General features: G+C 37.4%; 1 protein-coding gene across 50 annotated transcripts in view; it reads right to left on the bottom strand.

The window, feature by feature from the left end:
* The window catches only part of myo18ab (myosin XVIIIA b), a 173,054-nt gene that overhangs the window by 37,404 nt on the left and 109,593 nt on the right, over positions 1-26,057 (bottom strand). For all 50 annotated transcript variants that reach the window (XM_073923711.1, XM_068213726.1, XM_073923733.1 and 47 more), the window contains 6 exons: positions 18,633-18,761; positions 11,950-12,093; positions 11,064-11,153; positions 7,676-7,795; positions 7,131-7,242; positions 1,980-2,107 (listed from right to left, as the gene is read on the bottom strand). In XM_073923711.1, the coding sequence (XP_073779812.1) occupies positions 1,980-2,107; positions 7,131-7,242; positions 7,676-7,795; positions 11,064-11,153; positions 11,950-12,093; positions 18,633-18,761 (723 nt within the window). The remainder of the gene's footprint in view (positions 1-1,979; positions 2,108-7,130; positions 7,243-7,675; positions 7,796-11,063; positions 11,154-11,949; positions 12,094-18,632; positions 18,762-26,057) is intronic.

The raw sequence follows: 26,057 nt of genomic DNA, 5'->3' as shown, positions 1-26,057 counted from the left end.
TTACACATTTCACCCCAAGCCTCTGTTGCCAATTCTAAAATGTAATTTTAGAGCTAGCAATAGAAGCTTGAGCCATTAAGATGCAGTTATCCAAATTGACTTGATGGAGTGTTTATGAATGACACATGTCTGAGTCTCTCAAAAGAGTTTGGCAGCAGCGACTCTACTAATAGCAAAGCTGTAAGTTTAACTGCTTCAAGAACACTGACTTCACGCTGACCTCACAATAGACAATTTCTGAATTTGTAAGAAATTGTAAATTTTTAACATCAACAGTTAATTAGTTGTTGTTTTTAATATGCGCAATTTAGACATAAGTATGATAAAAAAAATAACAGCAGCTAATATACAGTATGATATTAACTCTTTCCCCACCATTGATGATAAATATTTTGTCAATTAGGAGACAGGGGCTCCCTTACATCAACAAGTCATGGGTTTTATGGTAAAGGAAATCTTAGCGAAAGCCCAGAATGGTAAAAGGACTTCGGGCCTTCCAGAGTGTGAAATACAAAAATGATCAGAGAAAATATAGACAAGTGGTTGCACCAGCAGTGCACAAGTTTAAATATAGCCTAGTTGTGATTTAAAGGGACACCAAGTTACAACTTACACACTACTAAATATGTCTGTGTTGCACCACTGAACTTAGTTTAAATGTAACGCTATGTTCTAACTAAATATTTATGGCAGCCTCCCCATGTATAACGGTTGAAAAGAGATGAAGGTGGGATTAGTATACATCGCAGAGCTCGCGATCATAATGTAGTTAGTCTTTGTTCATTTCCCGAAGGCAATTTGGTTGCAACATACAAGCATGTCACTCATAATACACAAAAGCACATTATACAATACAAATTCTACCCTAAATTTTAAAACTTTACAGCTGAGTGGATGAATGAAAGTTTAAACCGATTTGTTTTACTAAAAGGAGTTCTGCATCGAATACCAGAAGGGAGAAGATAAAACACACAATCTTCTCCTTGCTTTTTTCTCTTTCATGAGTAGGGTATTAAAAACTCAAGTTTAATGTTTTGATAACTTTGCGTGCATTCACGGCTCGCGATGCAACTGTGTGCGTTGTATGTTAATAGTGTTTGACTGTAATTCAATGTGCTATTAAAATATCATTTATAATTTCATTCTCAGATGCAGATTCAGATGCATTAGTTGCAGAATTTTAAAGCAGTTTAATGATTTAAATGCTTTTTATTGGATATTACAACTTTCATTGCAACTACACAAGATTTTACGAAGAGCTTACGACCTACTAACTACGGTTTGTCTAATAAACATGTGGTGCAACCGAAGTGAGAACAAATTTAGTTATAAACTAGCTAGTAATTACTAAGCCTCTAAAGTGGACGTTCCATGTTAAAATAAAACTTACGAACAGCTGGTGCAACCAGACCCAGATGTATTCTGTATATAAGAGGTATTCAGATGAACAGGCGGGCATTAATGGCATTGACTCTGATCGCTCATATTTTTACTGATTCTAAATCTCATCATGATAAAGTTGGTTAAAGAGATCCCTTTAGACACAAAAGCTTCAAGCTGTGTCGTCGACAGGTCGATAACGGTCAACCCAACTTTCAACTTTCTTTCGGTTACTCCCTTCTTTATCAGGAGTCGCCGCAATGGAATGATTGAACGCTGACAATTTGCACAAATTTATATACAATGATCAAAATTGTTGGAAGTGGCTCACAACTTCTCATTAAAAAACTGGCGGGGAAAGTGTTAAACTGCAAACTGTTTTGTACATATAAAATATTAAAAACTATTGTTTTAAATGCTAGCGAAGTAAATCAAAACAATGTAAAACAAATTGGTGAAACTACCTAGAACAATTAAACCAATATCTTTTCAACAGACTTGCTTGTGCTGGCAATGACTGAAAATGTAGAAGCTGGAAAAAGTGTAGGAGCTAACAAAATCTAAATAAAACCAACAATGTGTGGGTGAGTAGTCCTTACTTTTCTCTCCAGCTGCCTCTTGTTTTGCTGCTCCACCTCTAGTTTGTCATCAAACTCTTGCTGGAGTCTCTTCTTGGTGAACTCGATCTCTCTGATGGCTCTCTCATACTTGAGCCTCCATTCTCCTCCTTCAAACACAGTCAGTCAGTCATGATTAAGGCAGCCCAATTTATTGTGAAATGGCCTTCTGTGATTACTCAGCTGCAAAACGCTGCAATTTAATTAAATAAAAATGACAGTGCTTCAAAGCGAAGTACTCTGTTTTGTCTGCTGCGCATAATACAAGTACTCTCTCTCAACAGGTTCAGTGCACTTGAAGTTCGTGGAGCAATTTGAGATGTCAAATGTTTATCATAATGCGGTTAAATTATATCGTAATTGCAATAGGATTGTCTCTCTGAAAAGATCTGAGGTTTAAACATTTTACTCTAATCCTTTTCATTACAAAATCCCATTTTGTGAATCTATCACTGAAGAACAGAAAAACGTAAATACACACGTTAATAAATCAAAGCAGTTCAATGAACTGCATTGAAACACAGACATCAGCAATAACAAAACGCAGAGCCGAGCCGGTCCCACCACGTCACTGTTAAGAGAATGTAATTGCCGAAAAGTAGAATAAATCAAATGTGCGTGGCTTAGCATTAAGCCTGAGAGATCAGCTGGGTGACACAGAGGTGAGAACAAGCCGTCACCAGTGTGACATACGCATTAAATTGAGCTTTGTTCATGATAGCGGAGATTCTAGGAAAGGCACTACTGAATATAATCATGTTCAGGCTTTCACTGAGAACACCATTATAGACTGCGACAGGGACAGACGAAAAGGAAGTCAGATTGTGGAAGAACTGGAAGTTACTTTCCAGGAATAGAGTCTTAGTGATGGCTAAGAGTCATTGTTCCCCTTTTTCAAAACATTTACAATGAAAAGAAGTGCTTAACCTTCAAATAATAATGCTTTATGATTGTCAGCCTTAGATCAAAGTAAACTAAAAACCCAACAATCCAAGATGTATTTATTTGCACTCTGTCCTTTACATGACATTAGCAGGGTTATGGCTTTTTATGTTTTTAAAATAAGTCTATGCTTGCTTACTAAAGCTGTAATAACATTATTTCACAATACTGCTATTGACTAAAGAGATGCCGTTTCAAACCATTTATTTTTTAACCAATATTAAAATCAAATTTACTCCTGTGCTGTTAAAGCTGGATTTTTAGGAGGTGTTTTAGGAGGTGTCTTTACCTCTGTCTTCAGTGCCACATGATATATTATATTTTATACAACAGTTCTGTCTGGTTCTTGAATCTGATATTCTGCAAATAACAGCACTAGTACAGCCTCTTCACCCTTTACCCTTGTGTATTACTCCACCCACATACAGCGACAAGCAAAAGTCACTCTACAGTATAACAAATATTGCTGCTGTTGGACAACATTTTTTAGTCTTTTTAGTCTTTTTTTAGGCTTTTTAGTTAATTATGTAGTTGTTAGAATTGCAACGATGCAGATTATTATAAGGATAATGCCTATTTTTAAATATTTATAATTTCAGAGCATCGGATTCAGTGCATCGGCCATCATCAGCCTGTCTGAGCAGACCAAAAAAAGTGACGATTGACGTTCCGCCACAAGATGGTGACAAAGATCTTGTAGCAATGCAATATGGCTGTATATTGGCACAGGTGGGAGGAACTAAGGCACTCAGCCTGCAGACTCAAACCAACGCATGCCTCCCACCAGTGCCGATATACAGCCATATCGAACTGCTACTTGTATGATATTGGTCACGTATTATATTATATTATATTATAGTTTACAATAAGGTTTTGTTGCTAACATGAAATAATTATGAACAACACTTGTACAACATTTTTTAATAATCGCTATCTACTAATGCATTAATAACATCCAAACTTATGCTTTTTACATTAGTTAATGCACCATAACAATGAACGACTGTTTTCATTAACTAATGTTAACTAACAGGAACAAATATTGTATTAAATGCATTGTTCATTGTTGGTTGATGTTAGTAAATGCATTAACTAATTAATACAACCTTATTGTAAAGTATTACCATGTTATATACAATACACATACAGTTTATGCTTATAAATAAATACACATCAAAATTAATACAGGGTTGCAAATTAAGATATCATTAGCTAGTTTTTGTCTCACTGTTGGTTTACAATTACTGATAACTAAATATTTCTTATTTTAAAATAGTTCATTAGAGTGATTGTTTGGTACATTTAATTGTTTGGTACAGTCAAGAATGTAAAAACCTCTAAGGTGAAGGTTTTAAAAACATTCTAAGCTAATTTTATGCTAGATTATATTTAATAACTCTTAAAGCAAAAAACAATAATAGAGAATTTTCTCTCTACATGGAAAGTTCCAGAAACAGTATAAAGGAGTGAAAAGCAGAGGGGGTGAGAGACAGAGAGAGCGAGCGCGTGTTTGGTGTTTTCAGTGCCCCCTGGCATTTCCATATAAACAGCTTAATGAGGAGCAGCAGCTCTGATGCTACAGATTATTTTCTCATTTGTCTGGAGGTGCCAAGCTGAACCGCTCAGCACACCTGAAGCTCAACTCCTCACCAGAGAGTCATGGGCCGCCAAACTCAGGGAAATCCTCCCAGATAACCCTTCAATTCTGCCAAAACCATTCAGGAAGGCTCTGATAGTTTTCGCTCAAAGCTCAGCCATCAGGAGGGAATCCCTTTTCTGAGGTCCCATTTACAGCTGGCATCAAAATGCATTTTTATCAATCCAACCACAGATGAGGGAAACTAAACACCGTCTAAAAGCTTTAAGCTTGTACACATTAGACTAAATGTAACAATTTGTAGCATTAATGTGAATAATGTGATTGGTTAGGTAGAGTTACTTTTTTTTCAGACACATCTTACTGTATTTAGAAGGTAAAGTCATTCTAAAACTGTCATCATGTACTCACTCTCGTGTCTTTTTAAACTTGTTTTATTCATCTTCTAAATTCAAATGGGACATTTTTTAATGAAACCTGATTGATTTCTGTTCCATTCAGAAAGCCAATTCCCCTGAAGCCTAATATATTTAAATTATTTCATAAAGACATAAAGATAATCAATTGAGCAGTTTAATCTAAATCCAAGATGTTCTCAAGAGACTTGCTGGATTTATAAAATAATAGATTGACAACGCACATGCTGTTCTAAACACAGACATTTGCGCATGAAAAGACGGTGACTAAGTTGTCATTTTTAATTGACTTTGAAGTATGAAATGAAATGCTCTGAAGTTTGGGAATTGTCATTCTGATGTGTTTTGCTATTAGAACCGTGATGCATGTGATCATCTGAAGAGCGTGCATGCTGGAGTGGTACTTTGCGAAGTAAAAGTGTAAAATTAAAATCACCACATCGCATTTAGTTTTAATAGTATGATTATGCAAAGCATTTTGGATGGTTTAGTCTTATGATGTAAATTCAGGAGGAGAGGCAGGACACAGCGAGCATTTTTAATAATGCACAAAGGAATCATGCCATGCCAAATATCCTCATAATGCCCAATATTTGACTATACCAGTAAAATTGTTCATTTATATGCAGTTAGTGACGGAGCGTATGTAGTTGAATGTTCAAACAGCAAAAATTCAAATTTAAAATATGCAAGACTAGTGGTAAGAATAGTGCGCTGAGCTACCCTATAAATTCAGTGTAGATTTAGGCCTGTCACGATAAGTTAATTTGTTGTGTGATACTGGATTAAATTTTTTCCAAAAATTATTGCAATAAATAATAATAATACTATTGCCATTTTAAGACAGGCTTAGAAGTTATAATTCAGATTCTGTAAAAGTAAATGCCCTAATATAAACATCGACATCAGAGATGTCCAATGTAAATGTCCTTTAATGTTATTTGTGAAAGTGTGCCATTTTGCTTTGTCACTTTGTGGCTTTGAAACAGAGCTCAACTTCTTCCAAAGATTCAGCAGTTTTCAGGAAAATGTAAGAATTTGTCAGTAAACATCGTTTCTAAAGGAGTTCCCTGAGCTCTCAGACACCTCCAACAGAGATTATATGGATGAGGCTGTACAATCAGATCAAATGATGCTGACATTTATTTTTATGTAAATATGATGGGAGATATATATTGTGTCACCTAAAAAATACCGAGGTCATGTCAATGTATTGTGCGATATGTTGATTTATCAATTACTGTAACAGGCATACAGTTAAAGCCAGAATTACAATACCTCCTACATGAGAAGACTAAGCGGCAACCTCCCGCTCTACCTCGGGAAGCCAATACGGAAGTAACTGAAACTGCAATTCATCGAAATTCCGCTAGTCCTGGCTCCATAATAGAGCAAATTTTAATTGAGCCCACTGTTAGAATGGCCAACTTTACAACAGAAAATCCTGGTACAAGGAGCGATTTTGGTTCATAAAGCTAATATTACCCTTCATGACAACTCATCCCTTTCCTTTATATTAGGCTATATTAAGTTTCCATAATTAGGGCGTGGCTACTAGAGTGACAGCTAGCTCTCGCTGGTAGCCGTCACTTCACCTCAGCTGACTCCGGCAGATTAGCCACTGAACTCGGCATATTCATTATTTTTTGTTTTGCTTTATTGTGCTTTACACAGTCAGTTGCCTTTTGGACTTATTTCTAACAATTATCAGATGATATGGGATGCTGTGTGCACTTAATTGTGCTTACAAACCATTCACGTGGCCTCCGTTTCCCATGTGAGTAAAGTTACACCATATCTATAAATGTATTTGTTTTATTTAAGATCATTCATCATTTATATTTTTCTTTAGAACTTGAATGCACTTCATAATCTGACAGATTGATTAGCTGTAGGCTCTAGAAGCGTACACTGTACAGAAGCGTTGTTGTATGGGACAAATTCTGGCCCTTTGTAAGTGAGGGGTGGGTCTTTCAAACCACCCGAACCCCTGCCTGTAGATTGTGACGTAATGAGCGGAAAAAGTCTCAACAAAACCCAAACACACGGGTTTTGAATGAATGTTAATACCTGCTAGAAACGCTTGTAAGTGGATCACTTGAAATGCATGTTGATACCAGGTGGAAACAGTTGCATTTCTGACTTTGCTCACTCCAGGAAATGCCACCACAAACTCACCAGTGTCATCGTCATCCATTTCCCCGTTGAGCTCCGATGCGCGTATTAGCCGTGCCTCCATTACCTCCATCTCCATAGACTCTGTCTGCTTCTTCATAGCGTCAAACTTGGCCTGACACACACACACACACACACACACACACACACACACACACACACACACACACACACACACACACACACACACACACACACACACACACACACACACACACACACACACACACACACACACACACAGAGGGACGCAAAGCACATCAGCTCACTGTTCTACAGGGAAATACCCAGACCATCTGCTCACACAGGCAACTCTGAGCCTAGAAGACACATAAAACACACCACACACAGACAAATACCTGCAGACACTCGCTCACACACTACATCTTTCGCATAGATATTTAATGCAAGATGACAAAATTTGTATACGGCTCATGCTCTGCTGCTTGGACTGCATTGCCAGAAAATATCTATTTCAGGCATGAGGAGATTCCTTACAGAAAAGTCAAAACTCTGAATCTGTTCTGAAGTGTGTGGGTGTGTTGTACCTGTAGATCCTTCATGTCTTTCTCCAGCCTCAGTCTCTCCGAGGTCTCGGACTCCAGCAGCTGCGAGGCAGATTCGCCAGTGTTCCTCTCATCGGCAAGCTCTGATGACAGTTCTGTGATCTGAAATATAAAAATAATGAGGCAAACATGAGGTGTGTGTGTACTAGATGCAAACTTCAGTGTAGTGTATGAGCTCATCTCGCATCCACATGCAACACTTCACATCTATATCATCGCTCACATATTTCACACAGAGATGATGGTATTTTGGTAACAGTCCAATGCTGATAGTGAGAGATGTGGGTTTCTGTGACTGTGTTTGGGTGTAATGGTGTGATTTTGTATATACTGTGAACTAGGGCTGAACAATATAGTGTTTGAGCATCGATATTGCAATGTATCCGCAATAGTCAGGATTAGAAAATTGATTAAAGATTAAAGGATAAAGATATTATTTTTATATTATTGTCTACATGTATGCAATGATGACTGTTATTTTGCGTTTGATTGTTTAATTTTTTGTATTTGAATACTGTCAGACTCCATAGAAAATCTCTTTATAGTCATATTTTTATATTCTTCTAATTTATTACATTTAATGCAAATGCACCACATAGAAAAAGTCTTGATAATCCCAGTCAATCTAAATTACATTATATGGTGACACTTTACAATAAGGTTCATTAGTTAATGTATTTACTAACATGAACCATTCATGAAAAACACTTGTACAGCATTTATTTATCATAATTGAACATTTACTAATCTATTAATAACATTCAAGTCCATGCTTGTTAACATTAGTTAATGCACCATGAGTTAACATGAACTAACAATGAACAACTGTATTTTCATTAACTAACGATTATCAAAATGATTAAATAGTGTAGTAGTTGTATTGTTCATTGTTTGTTCATGTTAGTAAATGCATTACTTAACCTTACCTAATGAACCTGATTGTAAAGTGTGACCAATCAAATCTTTTTGAAAAGAGCTATTTAAATCATCTGGTCAAATTATATTCATATCACAATATTTATTTTGCAGCAAACCAAAATATTGCATTGTCAGATTTTTCCAATATTTTTCTTTCTTCTGGAATTTTTATTTGTTGGGAAAGATAGTTTGCCTTTAAATTAGTTATTGGACTGTTTTGATTGTTATTTTGGACTCCCATATCCTGAGGTATTATTTTTGTTTTTGTATAATGTCCTTTAAAATTTAATTTACTTATTTATTTTTCCGATAAAAAAAGATAAACAAAAATAATTGATGGTGATCAAAAAGTTGATCAAGAATGTGTTGTTGTCTGATAATTCTGGATCTAGTGGCAGTTCACTTAAAATACGCTCCCTTCTTTCTTCATTTGTTTGTTTCTATTTATTTTTAACCCCTAGATTTTTGTAGGAACGTAACCGTACTGTGAATGTATGTTTAGTACTTAATAGGTACCGAAAAAGTACTCAAAGGGGGGATGATCACCAGAATGGGGAGTCACAGACTAAAATGAGAAAATATGATACACTGGTGTTTTAGAATATGGAAAAACTGTCTTTACGCTGTTTTCATATTATTTGTTTCTATTTTATTTTTACTTGTCTCTTTTATTCCTGTTTATGTAAAGCACTTTGAATTGCCACAGTGTATGAAATGTGCTATATAAATAAACGTGTCTTGCCTTAAAGTAGGAACTTTATCAAGAATGCCTATGCTATCATGTGCTTCATTTAATGAAGGATGCTATCATATTGAGCAACAACAGCAGAAAGGCATACTGTATCTATCAAATACAGATTTCTAGATTGCAACCTGAAGTGTCAATTTATTCTAATAGACCAGTTTATTACATTAGCTGATTTGTTTAATCATTTGTATGAAGAAAGAAAATACCTCTTAGTTGATTAAGTTTATTTATAGAATTTATTAGCAGTGTTATGTATTTAATATGTAGTTGATGTTGATTTGTTATTCATTATCATTCACTTGAAAACTTAATATTGTTGTGAACTTTAATTAATTTGTTACATTAATTGTTTAGATTAATTCTTAATTTGCTGTAATGCTTTTTAGTGCCAAGAGAACAATCATTTTGTTCATTGGAATAATAATGATCATATTGCTGTATAATTGCAGCATATATGGTATATTATACAATAAAGGAAATTTAAATATTTTATATTATGCTGCACAAATAACTGATTTAGATTTTATTTAAAGAGATATTTATGTTAGCCACAAATCAATATGCAGTATAAAGTTTTCCTAATAATTCCTAATAATTGATGTCATTACATTAAAACCCATTAGTTAATGCTGTTTATATAACATTTTAAACATACATATTTCTCTATCAAATTAAAACAATATTAATAGTTTTCTTAATTTATTTCATTACATTACAACTAGGCCCACACGGAATCTGCGCACACCGATTTTTTAGCCCATCATTAAATCTATTTGTTAACTTGTGTAAATGTGTGTAAATTTATATTTATTTCAGTTTTCATTTATTCAATTTTTTTCAGCAATATTATTAGCTAATATGAAAATGTTCATATGATATATTTACAATACAGTTTGTAAAGTAATAATTTCTGTCTTTTAGTAGATATACTATATGAGGGACTTGCTTTGTTCACCAAATTTAATAAAACATTTTAACAAAAGTTCATAAATTAAGTTTTTAGTTACTATACTACCAAAATCATTCTGCAAAAAAAGATTTTTTTACAAAATTCAGAGCAGAAATAGTTAAAAAATGACCGCAGGTTCTGTCTGACCCTTAATTATAATTCAATTTATCTTTATTTCTATAGTGCTTTAACAATGAACATTGTGTCAAAGCTGCTTAACATAGAAGTTCTAATAAATTAAAACTGTGTCAGTCCAGTTTTCAGAGCAGAAATTTAGTTTTGTTCAGTTCAGTGTGGTTTAATTTTCACTGAAAGCCCTAACACTGAAGAGCAAATCCATCAATGCGCAGCTCCACAAGTCCTAAACCAAGCAATTATTATTATTATAACCCATTTGTTATTGATGTTTATTTAAAAAATTTCGTTTAATATAAAATAATTTAATTCAAATAATTTAAGCTTTAATATTGTGCAAGAGGTATTTAAGGTTGCTTCATAGCTCTTATGTCCAGTGCTGTGTTTGTATTTATGATTAATCTATGTAGCATCATTGTCCTGCGAGACATGATATTTTGTTCCTCTGTAGGTTCAAACACGTAGCAGAATGACAATAAAGCTCAACTTAACTTGAAAATTATATTTTAAAAAATAATAATAATACAATTGCACTGATGTTGGTATCAATTGCAATGAATGAGCATGCAACTGTGTAATATAGTAAATCACAGCATAAACACTGTGACTTCAGCACATACCTTGCTTTCCAACCGGTCGCTATTGAGTCTCAACTCGTTCCTCTCCTTTTCTACCTTCTCCAGCTTCGACTTGAGCAGCTGAATTTCCTCCTAAAGACACACCACCAATATTCAGAACGCCACAATACCACAGACAGAAACATAGGGTGTCACGAAATTCAGCTGATATACAGAGAAATGACCGCAGACAATCACTCATTGGGACACGATGACAGCCCCTATTTTTAGCAAAGAATAGAGACAGGCAGGTGAGATAAATTAGAAACGCAGAATGACAGACATCGACTATTACCCCAAACCACCTCCTCCTCCCACTTTCCAAAACTTTTCTTTGGGTAACTTGAGAGAATCGTCTGCTACAGCCAATCGTTTTGCAGCTCTGAAGGCTGTTTGTGCAGAGGAGATAGTGACTCTGTGTTTGTTTTTTTAAAAGCTGGCTGTTTGGAGGCAGTGTCAGCACCCGTCTGTCTCTCGCAGGGAGTACGTCTGACTGCATGGCTACGCAGCACTCAGCGGGATGCGGCCTAGCGGACGAAATGCACACACACTCGCTCTGTGACATGCTAATGCACTCCCCTGCGGCAAGCACAGTTGCTTTTGATCCAGCAGCTACATAGGTAATGTATGCATGCACACAGTGCTGCCACAAGCACGCACACACATAAATCTACAAACACTGGGATTGAGGCGAAGCTGCAGAGACAGTAATCAAAGAGATGGGCGCTTTGGGTGCTGAAGTTGAATTTGAGAGGGATCCCCGCAGGGTGGAGAAACTAGGAGGGGCATTAAAAGCCACACAGATGGGCTTTCAATTGTCAAAAGGTAAAAACCTGAACATGACATTGCGATTTAGATCATTTAAAGTGGCTGGCGGAGAAATGCTTACGTCTTTGCCGCGGATCTGCTCCTCAGTGAGCTGAACTTCGATGAGGGGACGGACGGTGGTGAAGAGCTTCCACCAGGGCCAGCCTTTCACGCCACGGTTCTTCTTGATGTTTTTCTGGATGCAGCGGATCGCCAAGTCCTGGATCTGAAAAACACAAGCATTTATGATTATATGTGTGCTTCCAACTGGTGAGAAATAGAGCAGGTATTTTGGTTTGGAGCTTGTGAAGTACAGTTGAAACCAATCAGAGGCCAGATGGACAATAGCAGGCCTGTGTTTGGAGGCGCAGGGCCCCATGGTCAAAGAGCTTCCCTTGAGGGAACCGGCTCTGAATGAACCTTTTCAGATCAGAGACTGTCGTCTACAGTGCGGTCAATAAGCCCGAGGGTGGGACTCTTAAATCCAAGGTTTCCTGAAGGATTACATGCTATGAACATCTAGAGAGGTACAATCAAACTGTAGAGCCAAGAAGTTAGCATTAAATACGAGATAAATATGTGCCAGTTTAAAGGAAAAGTGTTTTTTAAGCTTACTTATTGAATATTGTCATTGTATTTGTATCTAATGTAATTGTATATTCCGAAATAATGTTTGCAATGAAAATAAAGTGTAATATTTAGAATGTTTTTATTAATAAAATTAATGTATAAACAAAATGATATATGAATATAATCTACAAATCTAGCATTTATAAAATAAAAAGTTATATTTAAAATTAAAGGTATATATTTGTTCATTTTATTTATTAAACAGATAAAACTTTCAAAAAAGAAAGTTGTTGTGCCGAGAAACGCACCCCTGCCAGAAAATGCACCCCTTCATAAACTTTCATTAGCATTCTCTAAAAAAAATAAATAAATCAAAGGCCATAATTGATTAAAACGTAAATGGGGATTGTTTTGATGGATAAAACAAGGACAAGAAGTGAAACGCATTTTAAAATGCACTAGGTTTACAAATAAAAGTACAACAATAATATTGGCTGTAGTGTAGGCTTTTAGTTAGTTTTTTATGTGTTTTAAATAGACATTTAGGCCACATGGAACACATTAAATTGTTGTTTCTTTTTTAAATTAACCACACATAAAACAATTCATAATCTCATCTGTACGGTATTTAAAGTCCATCTATTTATATATTTTTATCTTCTTTGGGGGAAGGGTTCCTTCATGAAACTCACCTTAGTCACTCTCATTAGTTTTATAACTCTATTATTGTTATTTTAAATCAATTTCAGTTAATTGATGCAATTTTCAGAGCGGGTGCATTTTACGGCAGGGATGCGTTTCTCTGCACAACAGAGTTTTTGTACTTTATCAAGCAGACGTTAACACGCCTCACATACTCACCCTCAGCAAAACACCCATTTAATGGTGTTGATCACAGAAAGAATAAAATAGAAAACAAACACGTTCTCTTCAAGGAGGCCGACACAAAGGCAATACAAAGGAGTGATTCTGGAGTCCTACCAACTGTGTAGAAAATGCAGCTAGAAGCAAAAGCCCCGAGCTCCTTTGAGTAATTCAATTAAACTTCAATACTACTTGGCAGCTGATTTAAACCCTGCGTAAGATTTACATGCTGCAGGAACAGGGACGATTCAAATAATAGGGGATTATCTGGAAACCCAATTAGACAGGCCCGATTCAGCACATTAACAGGCCCGAGTCTGCGTGCATCCAGTCCAGGCTATGTCTAATTTGTCACGCCGAGAAACCTTCGGCACAGAACAGAGGCGGCGCGTGGCCGACATATGCACCGCAGCTCATTTGCCACGCTTTGACCACAACAAATGCCACAAACAGCCATCTAAACAGCTTGTAAGAGACGACGAAATCGGGAAGAGCTTCCTAATTAAAATGGCCGTCTGGAGGAAATGATGCCTGTGAGCCCTGAGGCCTGGCAGGGGGAACTAAATGTTACGTGCAAATGGAGACGAATTCAAATGTCAGTCACACGTCTCTCCAACAGGTGTGTGAATTTGAATACGGATCAGCATGTGGTTTTCATCCGCACGCAAGAACGGGAGGACATTGGAGCGCAGTCACATGTGTCGGCGAGGGCACCTGTTTACACTCGTGTCTTTAGGCGATGAGTTAATTAGACACACGATTGGCATTTGTGAAATTCCCAGCTCCCTCTAGTGTTGTTTTCGCTGAACGTCAAAGGAAAATTTGGAAGGAACGGGCCGGCGTGCTTCAAAGGAAGCCCACGTGGAGACGTTCTCTGTTCAGACGCCCCCCCACAGAGACAAACAGAAGAAAAGAGAAAGAAAAGACAGAGAAATCCAAAGGGACCGAGGGCTTAGAACACACCGCTAAAACGGGAACAGACTTCAAGGTGCTGAGATCCCTCCATTATCGATCTGAGAGAGAAACAAGCAAATTGATTTTGCATTGTGGCAGCTGTGGTTTGAGAGAGGAAGCTTGGTCTCTCACACGTTAGTCTCTCAGGAATCTGCCGTAACGATTCTACTCAACGCTTCTTGTCTTGACATTGTTAAATGTATCCGACAAAACAGAAACGGCATCATCACGCACTCAGGTCTTTCCACTTCCATTTTCCATTCAGCTTTTAGATTCAGAAGAGGATATGATACTGAGATTCTAAAGTCTAAGACTGTTTTCTTCACTAGGTCAGGGTTCCTTGTAGCCTTATATAGACAGACACCTAATTATCAGACTACTGGTTCAATTTGAAGATTATATATGAGCCAGAAACAAAACAACAGATAGGAAGAAATATCTAGAGACATCATGTAAAACCACTGATATTAGTTCAATTTGTTCAAATCTGAATTTATTCAAATATACTTTTCCAGTTATGTATGTGGGTGAACAGCTCAATATTCAAGTTTTTTGCATAAATAGGATTAAAAAGGGAATTATTTGAGATATACATATTTTTTATATATTTTAAATGTGTTTACTTTGTGCTCTGTCATATATTTTTATTGGTGCTGAAGAATGCAAACCTTCATGCATTAGTTTGGTGTTAAATACAGTCTGAATGGAACATAAAACCATTGCACCACAGAATGTGGCAGGTGAGCCGAAAGCTGCACTTCTCTTTTGGACAAAGACAAGCTCAATAGTCCCATTTAGACATGAGGGATGCCATTAAGGTAGAGAATACTTCTGTGATGTACAGGAGCTGTAAAGTAGGCATGCATGAGTCTGGTATTGACGTGCAAACAAACTGTATGTGCACTCTCAACATGCTTATACACAACTCATTCATTCATTCATTCATTCATTCATTCATTTTCTTTTCGGCTTAGTCCCTATCAATCAGGGGTGGCCACAGCGGAATGAACTGCCAACTTATATGTTTTATGCAGCAGATGCCCTTCCAGTTGCAACCCAACACTGGGAAACACCCATACACACTCACACACATTCACTTCTGACAATTTAGCTTATTCAAGTCATGTCTTTGGAGTGTAGGGGTAACTGGAGCCCTGAAGGAAACCCACACCAACACAGGGAGAGCATGCAAAGTCCTCACAGAAACGTCAGCTTGCCCAGCCGGGACTCGAACCAGCGACCTTCTTGCTGTGAGGCAATCGTGCTACCCACTGTGACACCGTGACACACAAGTTTACATAATTATTTTTGCAATTAAATCCTAATCATGACAAACTATATGTCATTGGAAAGACTAAGACTTGTTGAAGAATTAGTTTGCTAAAGAAATCCACCAGTAAACATTTTTGAGATATTTTTGCATGTTTTTTAGACACTAAATTGAAATCAATTACCAGCAAACTTCACACACTGCTTTAGAAGGTGATGACTACTTTACAGTTATTGTCCAAAGCATGGGAACCATGGAAACATGGGTAGAACATGCAAACTCTACACAGAAATGCCAACTGACCCAGCCGGGGCTCGAACCAGCAACCTTCTTGCTGTGAGGCGATCGTGCTACTCACTACACCACCGTGACGCCCCATACACAACTCATTCAGTATATTCAGTTTCTTACCACACACTTTCAGGACAATGTTTTATTTGTTATCAGTCTAATGCTGCATTTAGCAATTCAAAACAGATCTGTGTGCTGTAGTTTGTATCCAGTCACGTAAATAGATTAGAGATTTCCCTAAAAAGAATGCTCCAGCATTATTTACTATACAGTCATTGACAAGTGCATGGGTGTCTGAGGTTATGACCCACTTTCTACAGGAGCAGTGCAATACAAATCCCAAGACTGATCTCTCAGTCTAGCGTAAAGCACAGGTTTCTGATATGCTAGACAAAAGATTTCTTTCTAAGGAAATAAATTCCTCTGGGGACAGGTCACTGTGATTCTGAGGCATCAAGACAAGGCTCTTTGTGAAGAGAATAATTGTGCAAAAAGCAGAAAATTACAGTTATGCCAAGCCTCAATCCTTACTCCAAATGTTAGTCAAAGAAACCAAACAAAACTAAAAGTATTCAAGACACCTTTGATGGCAAAAGCTATAAAGCAGCTTGCCTACAAGAATAAATCAGTATTGCAAAACAACGTTTACAAAGAGTCCTGCTAAAACAACTGAAATAAAAGAACTTCACATAAGATCTGAAAAACCAAAACAACACGTCTAACATCTACAATACCAACAACACCCCACAAAAAAACGAATTCAAGCTTCTTTTACTTACAGCAAAACATCCAGCAAACAGTGTTGACTCCTGTCAGGAGCTCTGAGGCAAACTGAAAACAAAGTTGTGCCAAGGAAAGCCTTCTCTGTTTGTGTGCAATGGTGAAAGAGGAAGTGGATGTTGATGAAGTTGTATTGCCAAGGCAGCTGACCACCAATGGCCAACAGCGGTGCAAGAAAGTAGCATTGAGCCCACCTCCTCCCTTCACATGAACTTTATCGAGACAGGGGCCCACTCTTCTTAGAAGAGAGAAAGAGAGAGAGAGAGAGACAGAGGCAAAGGCAACTGTAGGACTGGCCCTCACATCCTGAGCCAATCCCACTGAGGGTAGCATGAGAGAATGAGAGACCAGTACAAAGCATGACAGATTCAAAGGGAGACCGAAACAAACTAAGAGACAACAGGGTGGAATACAAGGCTTCAACTTAAAAAAGAAAGCGAGTGAGTGGCAGAGCTGAAATTAATGGGCAGAAAGGGGGAAGGCAAGAGTGCAGGGCACACAGTGGTAAGAGAATCGATAGGCCTGCGATGGAGGGCAGCGGGGCAGGTGGCTTCTTCCCTGGAGATGCGCTGATTGAATGTTATCTGTCAGCAGAGGCCACGGCCAGAGGGATTTTCTCAAGACAGCAATGACATTCTGATGGACTCTGAGACAAACCTCATGACAAATGAACTCGAGCAAGGAGAGGTCTCATTGAGAGAGGGACAGAAGTTTTGAAAACACAAAACACTTCCAGAAAACAAATGTACAGTGTAACGTACATTTAAAGTAGTTTACAATAGTCTCAGAAGATTTCGTCGCACATCTCTGGGTTCAATGCACTTTGTCCTCTTCTTCCTTCTACACGGTAAAAAATGCAGGGTTCCACACAATTGCTTCATGTTTTCTTTACACAAATTGATTAAGTTACTGTTAACAAATTTAAGTTCATTGAACATAAAACAATTAAGTTATCACACAAAAACCCTCAAGAATTGTGTTGATTCAGCTTATTATAAATATGTAGTTTGAACTAGCAGCAAAATTTTTTTTTTGAGTGTATCTGCGACACCGCTGCAAAGACCAATGATGCCAATGAGCTCACCTTCATGACATTATATGTGCAGAGGATGATAGAGTCATTTTAAAAGATCAGAATTATTAAGAGGCCTTGTTTGGTTCAATCACGGGAATTTGGCCAGGAGACAAGTTACACCCCTACTTTATGTGAGAAGCACCATTGGGTTGAGTTGGGATCTCAAAGTAATATTCCCCGAAGGGCAGTTCTTATTACAGTCAGGGCATAATTTGTGCCGAAACAAGCCAGATCCAGATCCGGCACCTTTTGAATAATTTTACCAAAACCTCCTCCTCAACCGCCTTCCTCCTCTATTCGCTGTTCACTTTTACTTTCTTCCATGACTCCCCAACCCTCTTCACTTTTAACGCTTAGCCATCCAACACCCCTCAACCCTACCCCGCTCTACACTTTTATCCACGACACCACTACATCCTCGGGTAACATGGCGGATATATTACCTTGATCTGTTCCGGGACCTCGCAATTCACAAATTAAGGACTGATTACAGTCCCCATCATTTGATTGGGGGATTAGGGCATGTGTCCACCAAAGCATTTTTGTGCAACTGAAAATACCAGCACTCATCTAAAAATTAGCTTTTTAAAAATGCTGAGCACTCAGTGATGAATGTACTGTAAAATGATTCCATTGACAATAACAGAAAAAAAACAAGCAAAAAAAACGCTCAGCTTTGGAAACAAGCTTGGGAGGACACTTTGCCTTATAGGACCCACACAGACTGCTGGGTGAGCACCCCTACAGGCCTCTCAAATATCCCTTCCAGCAAGAAACTACTGATCTCAGAATGTCTTGAATCCAGGTACTTCACAGGTCTAACCCTGCTTAGCTTCTGTGGCAACCAGTGAAAGATTTTTAAGCAACCAGTTGGCTAAAAATGGTTTAAATGTTTCATGGGAATGCATTTTGTAAATCATTTATGTACAAATACTTTTTTTATGAGGTAAAGCAGACTTGCCTTTCGTTTTTTGAAGGCCTGTCGGGCCAGGTAACCTCTGCATGCAGCCTGAAACAAGGTGAGGTTGCGTCTGGTCTGGATATCTCTGTTCTCCTCCAGCTTAGCCAAAACACCAGCTCTGAAGAACACCTGCAAAAAGACCACTGTTATTACATACAAATACAACAACTAAACTGATATCAATTGAACATTTGACGTTTAATAAAAATCTAAAATCTATATTGATGATAGATAAAATGTACAATTTTAGTGTTTGCACCAAATTAAAATTTGATAATATCACAATAAATAATAAAAAAGTTAAATAAAAACATAAAAATATTATTACATATATTTTTATATTATTACAAATGTTTTTAAAAATCTTGCTGACAAGGAAAAAAGAAAAAAAAATATTTAAAATAACACTAAAAAAACATCTAACTCATATTTTGGATCTTAATTAGAGTGTTTTTTGTGTCAAAAAGATTCTTGTTTTAAATATGACTGACAAGATTTTCTGGTATATTAACAATAGCCACACTGAATGGCACTGTAATTCCGGTTATAGCATCTAAAATACCAGATTATGCACTATATAAAAATAATTCTAATCATAAAACCTAATTCCACATATACACACACACACACACACACTATTTACAACATCCATCAATTTAATAGACTTTCCATTCCTGCAAATAACCTTTGCAGCCACCATTTAAAAGCATGAGGACTTGCTCTAAACTGCTGCCCATGCTCTGTTTACTCGTAATTTTCCGCTCTGTGGTGGGGTGTCAAACCGAGTTGGATTAACACTTGGAAATCCGACTCTATTAGGTCATTTAATCAGAGGAATTTGAGGGAAGTGGACCTTACGCTTTTGCTTTTCCAGTCATGCATTCATCACATTCTGCAGACATGGTCTAATTGCATTAGCATTCTATTAGTTTTAAAGATGGATTAATCTAGATGAACAGAATCCTAATTAATGCAGCGCCGGATCCATGGTGTACCTGAGAGCTCGTGCTGGAAAGAAGTGCTGCTTTGGGAAATTGGTTTGGATATATATAGAGAGAGAGGGGCAGAAAAATAGAGAGGATGAGAGTCCACTGCTGCAATTACTGCTCATCTGAGGGAATGGCAACAAATGCCTCTTGATTGAGCCTTTATCTGGAGCTGTTCTGCAGTATAATCTTCCTTTTTATATCAAAGACAGCCAGGGCTTTTCAGCGATGTGCAGCCACAGTTATTGTTATTACAGGAGGCAATCTCTCCAAGCATCAGATCATAGGGGAGAATGGAGTGTTATGAAATGATTCCATATTCATGTTAAGTTTGACAGCTTTCAGACCCCTGTGGCATTTGGCTGCCAACCCAACGGTACCCCAAATAAAAATAAAGGACAATATGTTTACACCAAATGCTCCCCACAACCCTTTGCAACCTTACAAATTAGGACGTGAGGGCTGAGCTAGAGTACACACATACACACACTTATCTGCTTTCAGGCAGGTGTAATATCAGAGTGGGACCTCTCCACCTCAGGAGAGCAGCAAGGGAAAATTGAGTTTCATTTCTCAATGTCAGAGAAGATGTGCAGCAAAAAAGGCCTACTATCAGCCGAAGGAGAACTTCATTCATGGTCCTCTCGAGTCAAAATGTAAGATTAGCCGGAGATGCTACAAGAATCACAACTACATTAGTAGCGGAGCACGTGTGAAGTGCTGTTTTTCAAAATTACATCATCCTCTGAGACTCTGCTGGAAGAACATGATGATAGAGTTTGGAAACATCTCTATTGCTGCTTGTTAGCTGTGTTGGCCCCGTGACATTTACTAAGCGGCTCTGTGATTCGACAGTCTTGGATCCGTCATGTCAGCATGGTGGAAAGGTCCTTTCATAGGGGTCAAATGGCAGCGCTTTCCATGGAGACAGAGGGAATGACATTCCTCATGAAGAGAAAAGGAAACAAATGGCAATGGAGGAGCGCAAAGAGAGGAGATTGTGTGCGAGTCTGTGGGGGAGTCTGTGATTTAGACGGATGTATTGTACTGGGGTGGAAACTGTACAATGACTGTTTTCAATAAGACGCTGAGGGAGTTCATGATTGGTTAGGATCTCGTTTATATCTTTGGTTTAAAAAGAGGATTTGCACTCACAAGGGGCAATTTAAGGTGTCGCAATAGCAGTGCGTTAGCAACAAAAAAAATAAAAACAGAGTGGCGTGTAAACAAATGAGATTCTAAAATGACATTGAATACAGAGAATCGGCTTTATCAAAGTCCCTTTAAGGCAAGTTATTTCGGACATCTTTGAAACTCCTCTCGGGTAGTGTGCTCGGGCATTCTGTTTGAATGGGGAAACATTAAATTCTCCAAAACTACTTGACAAGTTTACAATTACATTTCATATTATGAATAACCAATAAAATTAAACTATAATCTTCTATTTAGTTCCATTTCTAAATTTTTGTATCACAAGATAATCTGCAGAAACTCATGTCTGGTCCGAGCACCTCCCTCGGAGAACTGTCATTCAATAGCAATCGCTGATTGGCTACTGTACTAGAAGGCGGGCTTTATTCATCATATAGCGGTCGCTGATTGGCTCCTGTACTAAAAGGTGCGGCTTCATTCGCCATATTTACAGTTACACTTTTTCTCATTCAAAAGTGTACGAGTGACATGTCTTGTGTATTCTATAGTCTTTGGATTTATGAACAGCTAGCGTTTGTCAGCCAATGATGAACTACCGGTGAAAGTTTTATGTGACCTTCAAATTTATGTAATTGTCAATTTCATACGGTTTCTTTTACCGCAATGATGTTGTAATGCAATTCAAATATATTCTGTTACATAGACCTAAGCATCCATTTGGTTGTTAAAGCGTAAAAAGGGAAGAAAGACAGTTTAAGCGCAGGCGTCGTCATTAGCAGCAGGCTAGCGCAGAAATTCCATTGAAAACACTGGGGTAAAATAATTTCAATACTTTAAAGACATAGTGTGGAAAAACATTATTTAAAGAGCCCATATTATGGGTTTTTGAAAATTCCCCTCCATGTAGTGTGTAACACAGCTCTAAGTGAAGTGAAGTATCCAGCTAAGGCTTAAATCTGTAAGAGTACAGTGTTTAAAACGGTTGATTCATCTATAAAAGAGTCGACTCATAGTGCTTCAAACGAGTCATGATACCGAGTCATTAGGTGTTTCGCCATGACGTACGAACGAAACCAAGTTATTCACGTTCATGCGCAAAACCGGGAGATTTCAAACCTGAGGCCCCGCCCTCTGACGCAGAAACCCAGATACATACACACACCCACAAACACACGCACACAAACATGTCAGTTGATTGAAGTCACACTGCAGATGGATATTATCGAGTCTCTACCCAAAGATGAAACCTCAGCATTATAACCAAGCAGTTGGAAACTACTGGAAACTTCTGCAAACTACATGCTACAAAGAATACTTCATCGGCGTTTGTTAAAGGAAGGATCAGGAAAGAGTAACTTACTGATGGACGTCAGGATGGGTTTCTTCCTTCATTTCTCAAGTGTAAGTATGTGCGATTAAAGTTGCCTCGTTGACTCTAGCTTGCAAATGTATTTAGTTGTGATTTGTTACTGGTAACCGCATGTACTGTATCAGGTTAACTGGCTATATTCTCTTATCGCGTGCAAAGTCACGTTTAAAATGCGACGCGTGCTGCTTTGTTTATGGAGCTCCGTGGACGAGGGTAGTGTGTGTGTGTGTGTGTGCGCTGTCGGCCGGAGGTATGTGTGTGTGTTTTTGTGTGTGTGTGCGCGGACGAGGGCAATGTGTGTGTGTGTGTATGTGTCTGTGTCTGTGAAATGAGCAGAGTGAGACAAGCTAAGAGATCTCCTCGACAGTTTTTGGAGTTTTTGCTCAATAAAACAGTAAGTCGTCTGAATTTTTAAGTCCATCGACTGTATTTACATTGACCCACTGGCAGCTAAAATCCACGCCTACACTATCGAGCGTGTATGAACTGTGATTACTTTTATATTGCTGATTAGCTGTTTGGCATTTCACTCTGACTGAAGGCAGTCGACTAATCGCAACAGGCTGTCATCGGTCCAATCAGCGCAGATTAGCTTCGCGCTAAGGAGGGGTTTGGGAACAAATGAATCACTGGACGATTCATACGGGAGTCGCTGGGATAATTAGGTAAAAATAAATGCAGATTATAAGACCATGAAAGTGTTTTTTGACCTTGCATGCATATTAGACTGTTGTTGGAGACCCTTACAACTAAGATATGACCCTATTTCATGTATAATATGGGCTCTTAATGCTTCTTGTTTGGTCTGATACCCACTTTATATCTTATTTCAGCCAGGCAGTGAAGATTGCTGTTTTAGGAAATCAAACCTTAAACGCAGCCATTTTGTATAGGATGACAATTAACCGGAAGCCCTGAGGCTGGCAGACTGAATTTAAAAGTCCATGTGCATATACCCTATTTGATTTCACTAAAGGTTTAACAATTAGAATGTTCAAAAGCTATAGCGCTCACCTTTTTAAGCAAAAAAGTACTACAACACATTTTACGATGATTTTCAGAATATACCTGATAATATGTTATAGGTTGTTAATGTTATCACATGACGTCATTGATGACGCACGAGACTCAGATGGAGAGCAGGAAGGCATTCTTCTACATATGAATCGCTATTAGTCCATCAAATGTTTATGATTTGGGTTGTTTATAATTGTTTAAATCGGCCAAAACAGGAAATGCTGAACAGCTTTTATAGACTTCCAAATGTTTTTGCTCATAAATGGGGTAAAGATTAAGAAAAGGTTGAAAAACAGGAGAAAAGGCAGCATGTGAGAAACATTTATTCAATACATTCATGTGTACAAACTCGTTTGACTAATTTGTTTGACAGCACCAATAAAGATTATATACAGGCCTAGCTGTGTATATGTTAATGTGTTATATAAAATCAGATACAAAAACCACCAAAATCCAGGAGAATATAATTAACTGCCCTGCCATGTAATTGCTGCAATGAAATTTCTTATTTTGCAATAATCCATGTCTTTACTGAAGTTTCAGCAGAATAAACAACCGTAACATTAACGTCTATATGCGCAGCAGCAGTGAATGTTTGTTTATGGTAAGTTCGTCAGCAGAACAAAAAAGAAATGCTACTCTTGCGACAAAACTACACAGATATTATTGTGGAGCACTTTTCCCACTTAAAAATAAAAATAATGTAGACTATGTGTGCACACTTTTGTGCACTTTCATCTGTTCACCCTCAGATGTAATTTCGTGATGTCTGGAAGATATCCGCATATACAGGGGAAAAAAACTATAGTCATTTATAATAAACATGCTTTTAAACCACATAGTAAAGTGTACAACTCTTTGTTAATGAACGCTACAGAATACTGAAACATAGTAAACTGATTAACTGTAATAAATAGGTACAGTAACGTTAGTGTAAACTGTGGTACATTGTGATGGTTTAACTGAAGCCTATTGAAAAATTTGTTTACTATAGTTGTGTTGTACCACAGCAACAATATTATTACTATGGCAGTTTAATCCAAGTAATTATCTATAGTATGCTTTCAAACATTATAGTATTTACAGGGTTTTTTACATGTAACATAATAGCTTGTACAGTATCTACTGCCTCGATGACAGATAAATATATTTTAGTTCAGTAGAAAACCCTCTTCACAATATAAGGATCATGTCCAACAAATGTGGTGATCCTTCCCCTTTCTCCGCTCCCCATAATTTTCCGTCAGTTCATATACTCTGTCCTATCCATTAAAAAGCCCTAAAAAAATTATTATAAAAATAAATAAACCATTTGATTATGCCATTTTAAAAGGATCCCAGTTTTGCCTTATAAATTCAGGATTTATTAATTAACTGCAATTAAAATGTGTATTCTTCACCACTATCCTTCAGCTGACTAAGTATTGCACTTTTGTCAATGTGAAATTTTTAATCATTTAAAATGTTCAGCAAGTACGATCACTTATTAGTTGACATATTTATAAGTATAATATTCAGAATACATAAGTATGTTGTTTTATAATAATGATGGATCATAGTTTTACTCGTATTTTGACATTGTATATACACGCAAAAGATCTTTAAACATTAAAGCCAACAATTCACTTGATTTAAATAACTTATCTTACTTACAGTGGATAATAATAATTAACTTATCTTAAAATAATAAGATAAAATAAAACTAAATAAAAATACATTTGTCACTGAAAAAGAGAATCACCATCAGTGATGAAAAAAAGCGAGAGAAATGTGAAAAATCATGGCCATCTCCTAATTATTTATTTGTTTCTTGGGCACACTCTTCTCTGTTCTCCTTTATGCAATCAGAATGTCATTATTTTGGCTCTCTCTCCAGGCTGCTGTCTTTTGTCTGAAAGCACAATATCTTGCTGTGCTGATCGGTGTTTGTAGTGAGTTATCGGCGTGCGCCAAGCCAGAACAAACCAAACAAAGCAAGCCGGTGCCTCGCCAGAATCAATCTCTCGTCTACAGAAGACGCACAAAAGGATTTCTGCTTTAATCATTCGAAGTATAGGGGAGACCCAGGGTGCAATAGCTCAACCTTCCAGCCTGGCTCATGTGATCTTAAAAAAAAAAAACCTTCACAATAATTGTCTTTCTCGCTTCAACACGCCCGCCAATGAGGCCTGCCAACGACGCCAGCCATGTCCCATCTGCAGCTTAGCATTCTGGGTAAAGCCTAGGCCCAGAGCAGAGAGTGCTTGACGACGGGAGAGGAGGAAACAAGTCTTTTTGGCCAAAGCCCACCCTGCCCAACTTTCCGTCCAGATGTGAGCACAGCGGCAGAGCGGATTAAAGTCTGTCTGTGTCTAAGAGGTGTAGAAGAAGCAAACGTTTCGGCAATCTAAATGGAAATGATGCCATCTGTTTGGAACTGATCCTTGTGACTCAGACTGAATCTGTATGCCACAAACCGACTCCACGCACTGATCCATTACACAAAGAGACTGAATTTGAGAAGTAGTACTACTTTTTAGGATGACTTAAGAGCTTTTTTATGATTATGACAAAATCTTAACCTTTATGTTATTAAATTGGTAAATTCATTTAGATAAACAGCAGTTCAGCTTGAGCCTATTGACAGTCCGTGAATGACCCCATAGTAATCATTGATGCATATGAGCAACTGATCATGTGTCCATGCTGCATTGGCAATAGCGGGAGCATTTTTGTCAAATATCCTTGACTCCCATAAATTTCCAATAATTTTTCATTCATTTTAATCATTTTTGCTTTGGCTTAAGTAGTTAAATGCTAAACAGGTTATTAAAAATAAAATGTCATATAATAATAAAAACTAAAATAAATGTTTATTTAAAATGTAAACAATTTATATATTAGGTATTCCTTTATTCTATT

Source organism: Danio rerio, chromosome 15, assembly GCF_049306965.1.
Source record: "Danio rerio strain Tuebingen ecotype United States chromosome 15, GRCz12tu, whole genome shotgun sequence".
Taxonomy (NCBI): domain Eukaryota; kingdom Metazoa; phylum Chordata; class Actinopteri; order Cypriniformes; family Danionidae; genus Danio; species Danio rerio.
This window is presented reverse-complemented; position numbering and strand designations above follow the sequence as displayed.